At 41.5% G+C, this 16,681-nt stretch overlaps 1 protein-coding gene across 1 annotated transcript in view; it reads left to right on the forward strand.

Annotated features, from left to right (window-relative positions):
* The window catches only part of ACOXL (acyl-CoA oxidase like), a 424,164-nt gene that overhangs the window by 53,784 nt on the left and 353,699 nt on the right, over window positions 1-16,681 (forward strand). Inside the window, exons 3-4 of the mRNA XM_075864464.1 lie at window positions 2,923-3,006; window positions 7,264-7,350. Coding sequence (XP_075720579.1) covers window positions 2,923-3,006; window positions 7,264-7,350 — 171 coding nt within the window. The remainder of the gene's footprint in view (window positions 1-2,922; window positions 3,007-7,263; window positions 7,351-16,681) is intronic.

Here is a 16,681-nt window from a genome sequence, read left to right on the forward strand (position 1 = left end):
TGAGAGGGAGCTCCCTCCCTCTCTCCAAAACCATTCAGATGCGGTGCTCGCTATTGTGCACCGCATCTGAAGGGTTAAACAGGTGAGATCGATACTAATATCGATCTCACCCGGCAGAGCAGGGACGCCCCCAGCCCTCAGCTGCTTCTGGCAGCTGGGAGCAGGGAGATTTCACGGCTCCCTGCTCTGTTTACTTTATTCTACAGCAGCGACGTAGTTTGGCGGCGCTCTAGAATAAAGCCCACTAATGACCGCCGTAAAAAGACGTATCGGCGGTCATTAAGGGGTTAAACCAGACTCGTAAGCTTAAAGAGGCTCTGTCACCAGATTTTGCAACCCCTATCTCCTATTGCAGCAGATCGGCGCTGCAATGGAGATAAGAGTGACGTTTTTTTTTTTTTTTAAAACAAGCATTTTTGGGCAAGTTATGACCATTTTTATATTTATGTAAATGAGGCTTTCTAAAGTACAACTGGGCGTGTTTAAAGTAAAAGTCCAACTGGGCGTGTATTGTGTGTTACATCTGGGCGTTTTTACTTCTTTTACTAGCTGGGCGTTGTGTATAGAAGTATCATCCACTTCTCTACACAACGCCCAGCTTCTGGCAGTGCACAGACACAGCGTGTTCTCGAGAGATCACGCTGTGACGTCACTCACTTCCTGCCCCAGGTCCTGCATCGTGTCGGACCAGCGAGGACACATCGGCACCAGAGGCTACATTTGATTCTGCAGCAGCATCGGCGTTTGCAGGTAAGTCGATGTAGCTACTTACCTGCAAACGCCGATGCTGCTGCAGAATCAACTGTAGCCTCTGGTGCCGATGTGTCCTCGCTCGTCCGACACGATGCAGGACCTGGGGCAGGAAGTAAGTGACGTCACAGCGTGATCTCTTGAGAACACGCTGTGTCTGTGCACTGCCAGAAGCTGGGCGTTGTGTAGAGAAGTGGATGATCCTTCTATACACAACGCCCAGCTAGTAAAAGAAGTAAAAACGCCCCGATGTGCGCACATAATACACGCCCCGATGTAACGAACACAATACACGCCCAGTTGTACTTTTACTTTAAACACGCCTAGTTGTACTTTAGAAAGCCTCAATTACATAAATATAAAAATGGTTATAACTTGGCCAAAAATGCTAGTTTTAAAACAAAATAATAAAAAAAACGTTACTCTTATCTCCATTGCAGCGCCGATCTGCTGCAATAGGAGATAGGGGTTGCAAAATCTGGTGAAAGAACCTCTTTAATTGAAAAAGGATGTGTCACCTCTCCTCAAGTCTATTTTTAGTAAATACTTGAATTCCCCATTTAAATACCATTTCTGGAACATATTTTCTCTGCGTTTGTCATTCCTCTTTTATTACCCCTAGAATTTCATGAATTAGGGCTTGTTGAGACCGCATGTATCCACGTTTTACGCGCCAAAAAACGCGTCCTAAACGCATTCTTTAAGCTTCCCATTGACATCAATGGGAAAACGCATTGTAGTGCATATGACGCCGGTTTTTACACGCATGTGTTTAAAAAAAGCGTTGTGTAAAAAAAGAAGCATCAGGTCGATTCCTGGCGTGTAACAAGCGCTGAAAACGCACCTAATTCCCGGAGTCAATGAGAGTCCTAATTACACGCCGAAAACGCGTAAAAATAGCTTGTACTTTAAAAAGCGCTTTGCAAAAACTCTAGCGTTTTTGACGCGTATACACGTCTCCTTTTTTAGCACCTTGCGAATAAGGCCTAAAAAGATAATTCGTGTTACTATTCATCTTGTCAAAAGGATGTGTCCCTACAAAAGCTCATTCTGTCAGCACTGATTGGACATTGTCAGACTGTGTAGGGACCCCCCCCCATCTGGTAACACCCAGTTAGAATTTTTTTTTACATATCTAGGAGGAATCACAGGGGAATGGCACAATGTAGAGTTATAAGAAAAGATGCTCCAGAATAGTTTTTTATCCATGGGGAATACAATTCTTTACTAAAACAGACATGTCAAGTGAGCTGTACTCTAAGCCTTATTATTACTGTAGTTGCAAGGCATATAATAATCAGTCCCTATATAATCAATCCAGAGTATGGAAACCTTTCCCTGAGTTTCCTTCCTTGCATGTAGTGATTGACAATAATTTGCAATTTTCCGATCAGGACTCCTAAAGAATGAATAATAGTTGAGGGCAATGTAGCCGATTACTATTGATTGGAATTGATTGTTTTCAGTACCATAAGGGTATGTGCACACACACTAATTACGTCCGTAATTGACGGACGTATTTCGGCCGCAAGTCCCGGACCGAACACAGTGCAGGGAGCCGGGCTCCTAGCATCATAGTTATGTACGACACTAGGAGTCCCTGCCTCGCTGCGGGACAACTGTCCCGTACTGTAATACTGTAATCTCTTGGAGAAACATGTTGAAATCCTACATGCCATATCCTTTTCCATCAAGGCAGACTTTCAGGGACTGTACTGGCTGCATACACGTCTGAAATCGATGGGTACAGTCAACTTCGATGTAATGTAGCCAACTCTTTTCAGACTATAGCCTGTGAGAGGGAGAATCTGTCAGCTGTGTATAATCTATGGGATACAGTAGGTTAATGAATTATATGCCATATTTACAGCTTTAAGTAAAATCTGCCTACTTGTTAATAATATCTGCAATAAGAGAATTGTTTTTAGGGACTTTAGAGTTTCGTTTTATGATGCCTGCAGGGAATATATAATATATATTATTAAAGAGTTGCTACTCCTGCAATTATTTCATATATTATTTAACTTAAAGGGTCTTTAAAGGAAGAAAATACACTTTAATCAGCATTGTAAATCAGGACTTAGTTTTGAGAAATGTTTGTATTTAATATTTGACTGTAACTGAGGAGTAGGTCACATACTTACGTGCTGTTGCTTTTCTTACTTTTCTTAGATAGATAAAAAGAAGAACTTTGTAAACAAAAGTCTGATAATGGGAGAAGTGCTTTGTACAGCTGATATGACAACTGGAGTAAAGGTAAAAGTACAAATTAATTATCATCGAATAGTCTATAAATTTCTGTATTTATGGCCGTTGATACCCAACTTGTAATGGTGCTACACTATTAAACTTTAGGCCTTGTAATTTAGACTTTGGAAGGTAATCTACTACTCCACAAGTGGGTTATCATAGATTATGAAGCTCTTTAAAGAGGCTCTGTCACCACATAAGTGGCCTATATTGTACATCACTGGCGTAGCTATAGGGGTCGCAGCGGTCGCAATTGCAACCGGGCCCTGAAGCCAGTGGGGCCCACAGCCCCCCGCACCACATAAATAAAAAGTTACTATAGTAACTCAGGCCGTGGGCCCCTGTTACTATAGTAACAGACTTTACTTACCTTCCTGGTTCCGGATCGCAGCGGAGGTCCTGACGTCACAGAGCTATGCGCCGCGCACAACATCGAGAGGACAGAACTTCCGCCGCGGCTGAAGAGGAAGGTAAGATTAGTAGCCCTGACGGCGGGGTCCGACTCCCGGGACCCGCCAATCAGCTGTTTTGAAGGGGCCGCAGCACTCGTACGAGGATAGGCCATCAATGTTTAGGGACTGCACAACCCCTTTAAACCTACGATGTAGCCGGCTTAGAGGGCCCATTAGACAGGATCACAGATTGTGTAATCCTGTCTGCTGGGCCCTGTATCTAAGCCAATCACATGGTAGGCTTAGATAAATGGCCCATGTGTGATCCTGTCTGATGGGCCCTGTATATAAGCCTACCACACTGTAGGTTTAGATACAGGGCCCCACCACACAGTAATCTTATACTGTATAAGATTACTGTCTGCTGGACCCTGTATCTAAGCCTACCTTGTGGTAGTCTTAGATTCAGGGTCCCACAGACAGTATCACACATGGGCCCTGTATCTAAGCCTAACACGTGTTACTAATCGTTTTTTTGTGTGTTTCCTTACAGGTTCCGACGTTGGACTACGTCGGATTCCAGGACTACTTTGAGTGCTTTTTTTTTTTATTATCAATAAAATGGTTAATGAGGGTTGTGTGTTTTTTTTTTTTTTTATTTCAATAAAATATTTTTTCTATGTCTTTGTGTTTTTTTTTAAATTATATTACTACCGCCTTAGTAATGGCCGCCGGCTGATTTACAGCATCCATTGCTAAGGCGGGGCTTAGTGTTAGCCGATGCAGAGGCTAACACTAACCCCCTTTATTACCCCGGTACCCACCGCCACCAGGGGTGCTGGGAAGAGCCGGGTACCATCCAGTACTTGACCATTTGTAGCGATGGTCGGCCACTGGGGTGGCCGCAGGCTTGTATTATCAAGGGGGGAAAGGCCAAAAACAGTGGCCCTTCCCACCCTGGTAATTATAGGCTGCTGCTTTGTTGTATCTGGCTGGTTATGAAAAATGGGGGGGACCCCACGTCATTTAAAAAAATAAAAATAAAAAATAATTGGAAAGAACGATGTCGGGTCCCCCCCCAATTTTCATAACCAGCCTGATACAACACAGCAGCAGCAGGCAGCATTACCAGGGTGGTAGGTGCCACTGTTTTTGGCCTTTCCCAGCCTAGTACTACCAGCCTGCGGCCACCCCGGTGCCTGCCCGTCACTACAGATGGACGGGTACTGGTTCGTACCCGGCTCTTCCCAGCATCCCTGGTGGTGGTGGGTCCCGGGGTAATAATGGGGGTTAGTGTTGGCCTTTGCACCGGCTAACATTAAGCCCCGCCTTGGTAATGGAGGTTTTCAATCAGCCAGCGGCCATTACTAAGGTGGTGATAATAAAGTTTAAAAAGAACCATTTTATTGAGAATAAAAAAAACGCCGTCATTGAAGTAGTCTTCGTATCCGAAGTCCAACAACCGAACCTGTAAAAAAACACAAACACACAAAAATAATCAGTAACACATAAAGAAGCAAAATTATTATTCTTACCTGTCCTGGGTCCAGCGCTGGAGCCGCAATGTCAGCGAGCTGAGCCCTGTATCTAATCCGATCATGTGTGATACTGTCTGCTGGGCCCTATATCTAATCCAATCATGTGTGATACTGTCTGCTGAGCCACTGTATCTAATCCTATCATGTATGATACTGTCTGCTGAGTTATTGTATCTAATCCTATCGTGTGATACTGTCTGCTGGGCCACTGCATCTAATCCTATCATGTGTGATACTGTCTGCTCAGCCACTGTATCTAATCCTATCGTGTGATACTGTCTGCTCAGCCACTGTATCTAATCCTATCATGTGTGATACTATCTGCTGAGCCAGTGTATCTAATCCTATCCATAGTTTATAGGGTCGTAGTGCTATAGATATGCTATGCTGTCTCCTATACACACATTTTTTTTTTGGGGCGGACACATATGTATTGGGGCTATTTCCCCTGACATTTTAAGCCCTTAGTGACGCCCATGGCTGCTAGTGCTGCATTGTTGGGTCACTTAGGAGACCCAGCGATGCAGCTGAAAGCTGCGGGCTGTCGGCCGTGAGAAGTTTGCCGCGTCTCTGTGAGGCACAGCACAGCAAGATTTCGCTGTGAATGACATCTTACTGTGTAATCTCGCGAGACTACGCCTGCTGTGCTGTAAATCACAGAGACGCTACAGAAGTGGTCAGGAGAATGAATACACATCACGTCCTGGCTGGAGGTAATGTATATTCATTGTCAGGACACTGCAGTAACGTTACAGTGTGTTTATGTGACTGCACATAGCTATATAGCTATATCACTATTTGCAGTGTAAATGAATGGAGAGAAGTGTATGACGCTGATTGGTAACTGATTGGTCAGCGTCATACACTTCTCTCCACAACGCCCACTTGGTCATATAGTAAAACACGCCCAGTTGTTCATTGAGAAACTCATTAGCATAAATCTAATATAGGTCATAACTCCGTCAAAAATGATCATTTTTCTAAATAAAAAACACTGCTGTAATCTACATTACAGCGCCGATCACATCATGTACAATATAGGCCACTTATAATATGGTGACAGAGCCTCTTTAACCTACAACAGAAGCCGATTCGTTCTAGGGATTAGTGTCAGTTGAAGAACATTGTGGATTGCATTACTTATCTTCTACTGGTCTTGAGTTAAAGCCTGTGTTGTAGTCCAAAGCGACATTTACAATTCTGATAACGGTCATTGGAAACAGACGACAAGCTTGTCGTCAGACACACCCCTAAATACTTAATTGATCTCCTAAAAAGCATTTTGTGTCACGGAGCTATGGGTGGGGATGAGCGGTCATTACTCCGATCGCACGTCCCCATTATTATTATGTAGGCAGCGCGTCTCCCTGCTTTACACAGATGTGCTGCCGACAACAATAATATTTCACTTTTTTAAAACTACACGACCAGCAGATGATTGAGCGTTTGCTCGTTTATCTGCTGATCGTTCCCCTGTTTACGCAGGGCAATTATTGGTAATGAGTGTTAATTGCCCAGTGTAAAACCCGCTTAAGTCAGCAATTGTTTGTGTTTGTCTGATAATCATGGAAGACCATACCTATTGTTTTTTCATGTGGTTATTATATTGTTAGAGGCTTTGACGTGAAAGTTATGTTTTATAAACCTCTCTCCTATGCATTTTGTTTTACCCATGCATTTTGTTTTACAGGTGGTACTGCTTGCATTTTTCTTTGCTTTCAGCTTTAAGTGAAAACTCACCTTGACACTAAAATGCATAATGTGTGATCATGGCCTAATTTGATTTGTGCTGGTGGAAAGAAGAGGATGGGAGGGTGATAAGGAACATAGTGGTTGATTTATTTTCAATATGGATGCCAAGAACTTTTGCTGGGGCTGGTGGCAACAATGGCGAATATGCTGATGAGTCCAAAGTAAGCTGATCCCATTGGCTGAGGCGACACACATGAATTTTGTTGCTCAACTTCAAAAGCTTTGCAACAATTGTAGTTGAATACATTGAGTTGCTAGTGGGTTTTTTTTTTCCAATCCCTGCTTGATATTTTATTTTTATTTTTTCAGGGATTTAAAACCATTTTTATTTTTTAATTTTTATTTCCCTTCATAAAATAGTATGAGTTTCTTGAAAATTACATGTACATTTTTAAGTTACTGTTTACTCCAAGTTTAGAAAAGTCAAGCAATTTAATATCTGTGTGTAGCCCCAGTCTAAAAATTAGAATGATTTCTAGAAAAGGAAAAACAAATGACAAACTATTGTCTAAAATATACCGTTAGCCAAAAGGGAAATGGTTTTGAAATTACAGTATTTTCTTTTGTACTGTGTATTTTAGTGTGGCGTCATCTGTTGGTTATTTGGAGGAGCAGTGATAAACCTTGGCAGCCCAGAACACATCCAGAAATGGTTCGTTCCATTAAAGGTATGAACGTCTAATGTCTATAAATGAATAGCTGTTGTGAAAAGCTAAAAAAAAAACACCTTTTTGTATAGCGGGATATAAAGGGATTGTCTGCGAATAAAAATAATGTCTGTCTTTATTTCCCACACACATCTTAACTTTTATCCATGGATTGTGCCTGTTATTGAAGCTCAGTACCATGCATCTGAATGAGTCGCAATACCAGACAAATCCCATGGGCAGGAGTGGCTGCTCCATTTTTGGATTGTTCATGTAGAGGAAGTAATTTTATTAGTAAGAATACGTCAAGACTTTGCTGCTAATTCAATGTTGTGCCCTCAAACCGTAAAGGAACATATCAGGTCAAACTGATACACTGCTATGCCTGCTGCAAAGCCTGAGGGGGCGGTGCCTGGCATAGGAATTCTCTCTTTAGGCCTCATGCACACGACCGTAGTGTTTTTCTGGTCCGCAAATTCCAGGACCGTGTTCCGTGAAATGTCATCCGCAGTTCATCCGTATGTAATCCGCAGTTCATCCGTATGTAATCCGCAAAATGCGGATGAAAAAAAAAAAGCCTAGGTAAAACAGGATGACGACAGAACTCATTCCCCGTCGTCGCCTAGCAACACTTCCGCAAATCCGCAAAACTGCGGATGACACACGGAGGTGTATCCGCAATTTCCACGGGCCCATTGACTTCTATTGGCATGTCCGCATCGAATTTGCGGCCCGTAATAAGACATGTCCTGAGTTTCTGCGGCACGGATTTGCGGACATGCGGAGACCCGTGAAAACACGGATAGTGTGTATGGGCCCATAGAAATGAATGGGTCCGCAATTCTCCCGTGGATTTGCGGGGGAATTGCGGACGCAAAAACACGGTCGTGTGCATGAGGCCTTAGTGTTCTTCAAATTCCAGCATCATGCACTGCCCCTGAAGCCTTGCGCTATGCATAATACATTGGGGAGATTTACAAAGAAAAATGCGCTAGAATTCTGGCTCAAATTGCACCAAAAAAAACTGACCGACGTGCTGTGCACCAATATTTATATATTTTTTTAGTTGTTTTAGACCCTTTTTACACCTCACTCTTTTGTCTAGGAAAATTGATGTGGCTGGCATGTCGTAAAATGCGCCAGATTTATTAATGTTGCACACTATTCTTTTGGCATAAAACATTGATGTGAAGTATGCCGGCATTGAGGCAACGTAAGGAAAGAACACGTGTGTAACATGTCTAGCAAGATGTAGCGTGCGCCACTGTGCTAAATTTGACGCAATTGCCGTCTGTCTGGTCTAGTTTTGTCCTAACATTAGGGGCTTTCCACACCTAGTGGATTTGCTGCATTTTTTCCGTCCAGGATTGCGGACGGAAAAAACGCAGCAGTATACAGTTTTAGCAAAGTGGATGAGATTAAACAAATCTCATCCACCTGCTGCGGAAAAAACGCGCAGAAATTGACCTGCGGTGCGGAAATTTAAACCGCAGCATGTAAATTGTATTTGCGTAAACGCTGCTTATTTGTTTTGGGAAATCCCCATTGATTTCAATGGGGAGATACTTCCCACAACAAATAGCAGTTGGTGCATATTTTGCGGAGGGTTTGCAGCGATCCCGACGCAAAAAACGCAACTCTGTGTAAAAAAAAAAAAAAAGCCTGATACTAACCCAGAAGTCTGTGTTCCTCCCTCCAATGCGGCCTCTTGGGATGACGTGTCATCCCATGTGACTGCTGCAGCCAATCACAGGCTGTAGCGGCAGTCATCTGGGAAGAAACATCACCCCAGGAGGCCGTCCTGCTAGCAGTGGCTAAGTGCTGCAGTTTTCCGCATCCCGGGCGAAAAACTGCACCACACTTTGGTGCGTTGCTTCGCCCGGAATTCCCTTCGGCGCAAAGGATGGATATGCTTCTTGCTTTTACGTAGAATATCCGTCCTGTGTAAACTCTGCTTTAAAGAGACTCTGTCACCACATTATAAGTGTCCTATCTCCTACATAAGGAGATCGGAGCTGTAATGTAGGTGACAACCGTGCTTTTTATTTAGAAAAACAATCTATTTTCACCACGTTTATTAGCGATTTTAGCTTTATGCTAATGAGTTTCTTAATGGACAACTGGTCGTATTTTACTATTGACTAAGTGGGCGTTGTACAGAGGAGTGTATGACGCTGACCAATCAGCGTCATACACTTCTCTCCATTCATTTAGTCAGCACATAGGGATCCCTTTAGATCAGTATATGCGGTCTTATACGAACACATTAACGATACTGAAGTGTTTAGACAGTTAATAGACATTCCACGGGATGTCTATTCGCAATCTCTGCACTTCGTTAATGTTTCTGTGGTAGATACAGCAGAGCAAGCGTAATCTCACTGTAACCTGTCATTTACAGCGTGATCTCGCGAGATTACTAGAGCCCTGAATAGATTTGTCCTTTTTAAAGTTTTTTTTTTTTAACATTCCTTGTCACAGCTTAGGTTTTTAAAGTTCATAACTGAAATTTTATTTTTCCAGAGTTTACAATCACTTATAATGATTGGCCACAAGGTGGCACTCAATGTATTCTATATCTCTATAATAGGTTTGTTGTGTTTTTGTCTCTTGTTCTTTATTTTTTTTGTAGTAGACCATTTAAGTAAGTTTATTTCAATTGGGGCCAGGATTTTCCAAGACGACATTGCGTATGATTTAAAATTTCCACTCTGCAAAAACAAAGACTCAGCAAAGACATTACATTTTACCTCCTGATCCTGAGGCTAAATGCATGTCCTATTTTGGTGTATTGTAGTGCCAGCTAAATAATTTGTTTAGTTTAGCTGCAAATTACATGGAACTCATTAAATTTGACCTTGTTTTGGGCTTTAGCATGGTTTGCATCGGTAAGAAACTAAAAATCTATCTGTAGCGATGATATGTCCCAACACTTCAGATCTAGTGCTTTGACAGTGTTGTCTTAGTCAAACAATGAGGATACAAATCAGTCTTCACTTCAATTTTTTTATCAATTGCATATATAACATTAACTGCCCACCGTGGATGCCCCTACTGATCATGCAGATGGGTACCTGCCATGCTGAACATGCAGGCAGCATGTTATAGAGCTGGAGGAACTGTAAAGATTAATATAAAGTTTTGTTGGAAAATTACATAGTTACAAATGTTGAAAAAAGACACCGGTCCATCAAGTTCAACCTTTCTCAATAAATTACCATCATTCATTGCTTGATTTATTATAACCCTCAATACCATTAGTCAATAAATAAACATCGAGACTTTTTTTTAAATGCTGACTTGGTATCTGTCATACTACCTCTTGGGGCAGTGCATTCCATAGCTTGATCACTCTAACTGTAAAGAACCCTTTCCTATATTGATGTCTGAAACCTCTTTTTCTTTCACACGCAATGGATGTCCCCTGGTCCTTTGTAGAGTCTTTGGAAGGAACAGATCACGTGCTAGTTCTTTGTATTGACCACACATATACATGTTAATAAGGTCACCTCTTTTTTCCAAGCTGAACAAGCCCAATTTTTCTAGCCTTTCATTGTAAGCGACACCTCCTATCCCATATAATAATCTAGTTGCCCGCCTTTGAACCCTCTCCAGTTCTCCTATATCCTTTTTACAATGTGGAGCCCAAAACTGAATTCCATATTTAAGATATGGACTTACAACGGATTCATACAGGGGTAATATTACATTTAAATCACAGGTTTTTATCTCTTTTTATGCACCCTAAAATCCTATTTGCTTTTGCAGCTGCTGCTTGACATTGAGAGCTGCTGCTTAGCTTATTTGTTACCAGAATACCCAGGTCCTTCTGTTGTTCAGTTATCCCCAGTTTTATTCCTTTTAATTTATATGAACTAATACTATTTTTGCGTCCTAGGGGCATTACTTTACATTCATCAACATTAAATTTCATCTGCCATGTTTTTGCACATTCTGCCAGCTTATTTAGGTCTTTCTGTAATATTTTATAGTCAAGCTAAGTTTTAAGTATCCTACAAAGTTTTGTATCATTAGCAAAAACTGACACATTGCTATCAATCCCATCCACAATGTCATTTAATAAAGAGATTAACCCCTTAGTGACCAGCCCATTTTAGGCCCTAATGACCAAGCTATTTTATTCGTTTTTCTATAGTCGCATTCAAAGAGCTATAGCTTTTTTATTTTTTCGTCTACATAGCTGTATGAGGACTTGTTTTTTGCGGGATTAGTTGTGCTTTTTAATGGCACCATTTTTGGGTACATATAATTTTTATATTAACTTTTATTAACCTTTTTGGGGGGGATTATAAAAAAAACCTGAAATTCCGCCATTTTTTCTATGCGTTTTTAAATTGACGCCGTTCACTATGCAACGTAAATAACATGTTACCTTTATTCTATGGGTCGGTACGATTACGGCGATACCACATATGTAGAGTTTTTTTAATGTTTTACGACTTTTGCACAATAAAAACACTTTTGAACTAAAATTATTTGTTTTTGCATCGTCGCTTTCCAAGAGCCGTAATTTTTTTATTTTTCCATCAATGTAGTGATTTTTTGGGCTTGTTTTCTGCGGGACAAGACGTAGTTTTGAATTGTACTGTTTTGGGGTGCATGGGACTTATTGATTCATTTTTATTATGACTTTTTTGGGGGGCAATGGAAAAAAATTGAAATTTCGCCATGGTTTTTTGGTTTTTTTTTTTACGGTGTTCACTTTGCGGTTTAAATTACCTATTAACTTTATTAATGGAGTCATTACGGTCGCGGCGATACCACATGTGTACTTTTTTTTTTTTTACACTTTTACTAAATAAAACCACTTTTTATGGAAAAAAAATGGTTTTATTTATTTTTTTACTGTACTTTTTATTAATAATATTTATTTCACTTTGATGACTGATTTTTAGTCCCACTAGGGGACTTTACTGTGCGATATTCCGATCGCTGCTATAATGCTCTGGTATACTTCGTATACCAGAGCATTATTGCCTGTCAGTGTAAATCTGACAGGCAATCTGTTAGGACGTGCCTCCGGCGCGTCCTAACAGGAATATGTCCAGGGCAGACCTGGGGGCTTTTATCAAGCCCCAGGCTGCCATGACACCCCATCGGAGACCCGCGATTTCATTCGCGGGCCGCCGATGGGTGACAGAGGGAGCGCACTCCCTCTGTAAACAAAGTTAAATGCCGCGGTCGCTATTGACGGCGGCATTTAACGGGTTAAACGGCCGCGATCGAAGTAAACTTCGATCGCGGGCGTTGGAGCAGGAGCTCAGCTGTCATCAGACAGCAGAGCCCCGGCTCCTGCCTGCACGGGAGACCCGTGCAGGACTTAGACTAGGCTGACGTGAAAAGGCGTCAGCCTAGCCTAAAGCCCATTAGTGAATCACGTGAAAAGGCGTATTGGTGGTCACTAAGGGGTTAAAAAAGAATTGGGCCTAACACCGATCCTTTTGGTACCCCGCTGCTGACTTCAGCCCATTTTGAATAAGTTCCATTTATAACTACTCTCTGTTTTCTGTCCTTTAACCAATTCTTTACCCACTTCCATATATGGTCCCCCAGTCCCTGTGTCTGCAGCTTCAGAACAAGACTATTGTGTGGAACAGTATCAAATGCTTTTGCAAAATCCAAATATATCACATCAGCCAAATGACCAACATCTAGACTTGCATTAACCTCCTCATAGAAACCAAGAATGTTGTTTAGGCACGACCCTGGTTTTCATGAATCCATGCTGGTTATCCGTCATTAGAATTTTTTCCGCTATATACTTTTGCAGTTAATCTCTTAGAATACCTTCAAATACTTTACATACCACTGATGTCAAACTTACTGGACGGTAGTTACTCGGTTTCACCTTTTTACCCTTCTTAAATATTGGTACATCAGCCGCCCTCCAATCCTGTGGCACTGATCCTGCTACAAGAGTCTAAGAAGATGATCTACAATGGTCTGTCCATTACTGAGCTCAATTACCTTAAAGAGGCTCTGTGACCACATTATATTATAATTTTTTTTATTTTGAAAAATATAATTTGTGAGTTATGAGCAATTTTAGATTTATGCCAATTACTTTCTTAATGCCCAACTGGGCGTTTTTTTAACTTTTGACCAATCCGCATCATACACTTCTCTCCATTCATACTCAGCACAGCGTGATCTCGCGAGATCATGCTGTGTGGTCACATGCACCCACATTAACTTTACTGAAGTGTCTTGACAGTGAATAGACATTACCTCCAGCCAGGACGCGATGTCTATTTACAATCCCAACACTTCTGTAAAATTTGTGTGGGACTTAATCGCTGGACAGCGTGATCTCGCAGATCACGCTATGTATGACAGCAGTAGCGTGATATCGCGAGATCACGCTGTGCGGCAATTAAGTCCTACACAAACTTTACCGAAGTGACGGGATTGTGAATAGACATTGCGTCCTGGCTGGAGGTGTTGTCTATTCACTGTCAAGACACTTCAGTAAAGTTAATGTGGGTGTATGTGACAGCACAGCATGATCTCACGAGATCATGCTGTGCTGAGTACGAATGGAGAGAAGTGTATGACGCGGATTGGTCAGCGTCATACACTTCTCTTCACAACACCAACTTGGTCAAAAGTTAAAAAAGTTGGGCATTAAGAAAGTAATTAGCATAAATCTAAAATTGCTCATAACTTCCTTAAAAATTATAGTTTTTCAAAATAAAAAAACCGTGTTATCTACATTACAGCGCCGATCACAGTATGTAGGAGATGGGGCACTTATAATGTGGTGACAGAGCCTCTTTAATACCCGTGAGTGAATGCCGCCTGGGCCAGGGGATTTATTAATATTTAATTTGCTCAGACGCAGCTGTATTTCCTCCTGTGTTAAGCAGGTAATATTGGTTGGGGAACCTTTATCACTGTCCCCCCTGAATATCTGGTGCCGGGAGCTCATCAATGAACACAGAGGAAAAATATGTGTTTAATATCTCAGCCCTCTCTTTGTCCTCTACAATTATATTCCCATGCTCATCTTTAAGAGGGCCCATATTATCAGATTTTTTTATTTTTGGCATTAATATATTTATAAAATTTTTGGGGTTCATTTTGATAATTTGTTTTTCTGTAGATAACTTTGATAACGTGATTTCATTTTTACATTTCCTATTAGATCTTTGTAAGGCTGAAATGCTTTTGCTGAGCCCTCAGCCTTCAGTGTTTTTGATTGCTTTTTGTTTTTCTCTCACCTTATTCAGTAATTCCCTATTCATCCATATTGGTCTCCGTTTTTTATTAGACATTTTGTTACCAGTGGCTATAAACTTACTACACGATTCATCTTTAAAAACTCCCCATTTATCTTCAGTATTCCTATTGACCATTACATTATCATATGTGTTTCTCTTAGTCGAGTGAATTTTGCTTTCCTAAAATTCTAGGTTTTTGCTGCTCTCCTTCGTATTGTTTTATTGAAAATTATTTTAAAACCACATATTGTGGTCACTATTGCCCAAGTGCTCCCAGACCCCCACATCTGATATTGTGTCTGGTCTATTAGATAAGACCAGATCCAGCACATTATCTCCTCTGGTTGGTTTATTAACCAACTGAGTGAAACAATTGTATTGAATAGTGTATAAAAATAAGGGTGTTTTACACTGGACGATTATAGAGCAGATGAGCGTTCACAGAACGCTCGCTGCCGATAATTGCCCAGCGTAAACGGGAACAATCGGCAGATGAACGATCATCCGCTGGTCCTATCGTTTTAAAAAAAAGTGAAATATTCTTGTTGGCAGAACATCTCCCGCTGCTGACATCTCCGCCTAATAATAGAATTCCCTACCACCAGCATCTGTCTGACCTTTGCTGCACTCCTACTTCCATCCTTCCTACAGCAGTCCTTGTCCTGGTTGCTAGGAGCAATTCCCTGCTGTAGTGATGCTGGCCATGGACTTGCATCCCTAATATCAGCCAAACGGGCATTACTAGGTTGAGCCAGTTTAGGACTAGCCTCCCTGGCACTTTTCCCCCTACCCCTTCCTCTAACTGTTACCCAGCTACTAATCTCTGGATCCTGAGCTTGCCTCCCTCCACCCACGTCCATCTCACTGGACTCAGCCAGTGTTTGCTCAGTGAGCTCTATATGCCTCTCCAGGTTTGCAATGCTCCTAAGTTTTGCAAGCTGCATATTTAGATCCAGTACCTGGGCTTCCAAATAAACAACATGTGTGCATCTAGTGCAAACATATTCAGCCTCAAACCTCTGTTAATGGCAGGAATATATTGCTCAAGACACACCTGGTAGCATTGTCCATGGATCACATTTTTAAATTGGCATAAACAGTATAGCAAGACAAGTTATAAACTTTTGTAGTACAGAATACACAAAGAAAATTTACCAAACCTTATTTTCCGATGTGCTTTTGTTTAAACTTTGGCTCTTTGTTTAACTATGCACTTATCTGCAAAATCGCACTTTACTTCACACTTGCCGGGATTATGTGTCCATGGGGTTCTCCTACTGAGTGTTTGACCCCCATCTCTGTATACATTCTCTTACCATCTCTGTATAGATTCTCTGAGGCCCCTTGCACACGGCCTGTGAGTACGAGCACAGATGGTGGGGGACATGCGCGGACAGTGAACGTTTGCGGCCCGTGCTCCCATTATAAAATATGGGAGCACGGTCAGTAAAATAAAAAAATAGGACGTCCTATTTTATGCGGATCATTTCTACGGCTAGGACATCTTCCCGTAAATATACGGGAAGGTGTCTGTGGGCCATAGAAATGAATTGATCAGTATTTTGATCCGCAATTACGGTCCGTAATTGTGTATCAAAATTACAGTCGTGTGCATGGGACCTTAAAGGGAACGCTGTCAATCATCAGGCCCACAGTGAGCTTGGTTTTAAATAAAATAAATGACAAATTAAGTGATAATGATTCTTTTTCCCGCAAAACATCAGGATCTTTGAGGTTCATTAGCAGAAAACACCGTCAGAAGCCGACCGTACAGCTGGTCACTTGCAGCTGTTTTTTATCACTGTTATTTTTACATATAGCCTATTGGTCCTTATTGCAATTAAAGAGGATAGGCAAATATTCATTATAGATGTAGAATGGGACCATAGAGTAATTTCCACTGGTGTGCCCTATCTGACGAAGTCAAACACTGTGTACTAGGATGCAGGACTTTTTTTTTGTTTTTGTTTTGTTTTTTATCTGTAATGAAACTCCAAGATTTCCTTACTGACAACCGTGACATCAGGAGTGTAACTAGTAAAGGGGTGTTGGGGTTGTCTCAGTTTTTCACTGTTGCACAAAAATCCAAGGCCGTATAACCACGGAGATCA

Source organism: Rhinoderma darwinii, chromosome 4 (genome assembly GCF_050947455.1).
Source record: "Rhinoderma darwinii isolate aRhiDar2 chromosome 4, aRhiDar2.hap1, whole genome shotgun sequence".
Taxonomy (NCBI): Eukaryota; Metazoa; Chordata; class Amphibia; order Anura; family Rhinodermatidae; genus Rhinoderma; species Rhinoderma darwinii.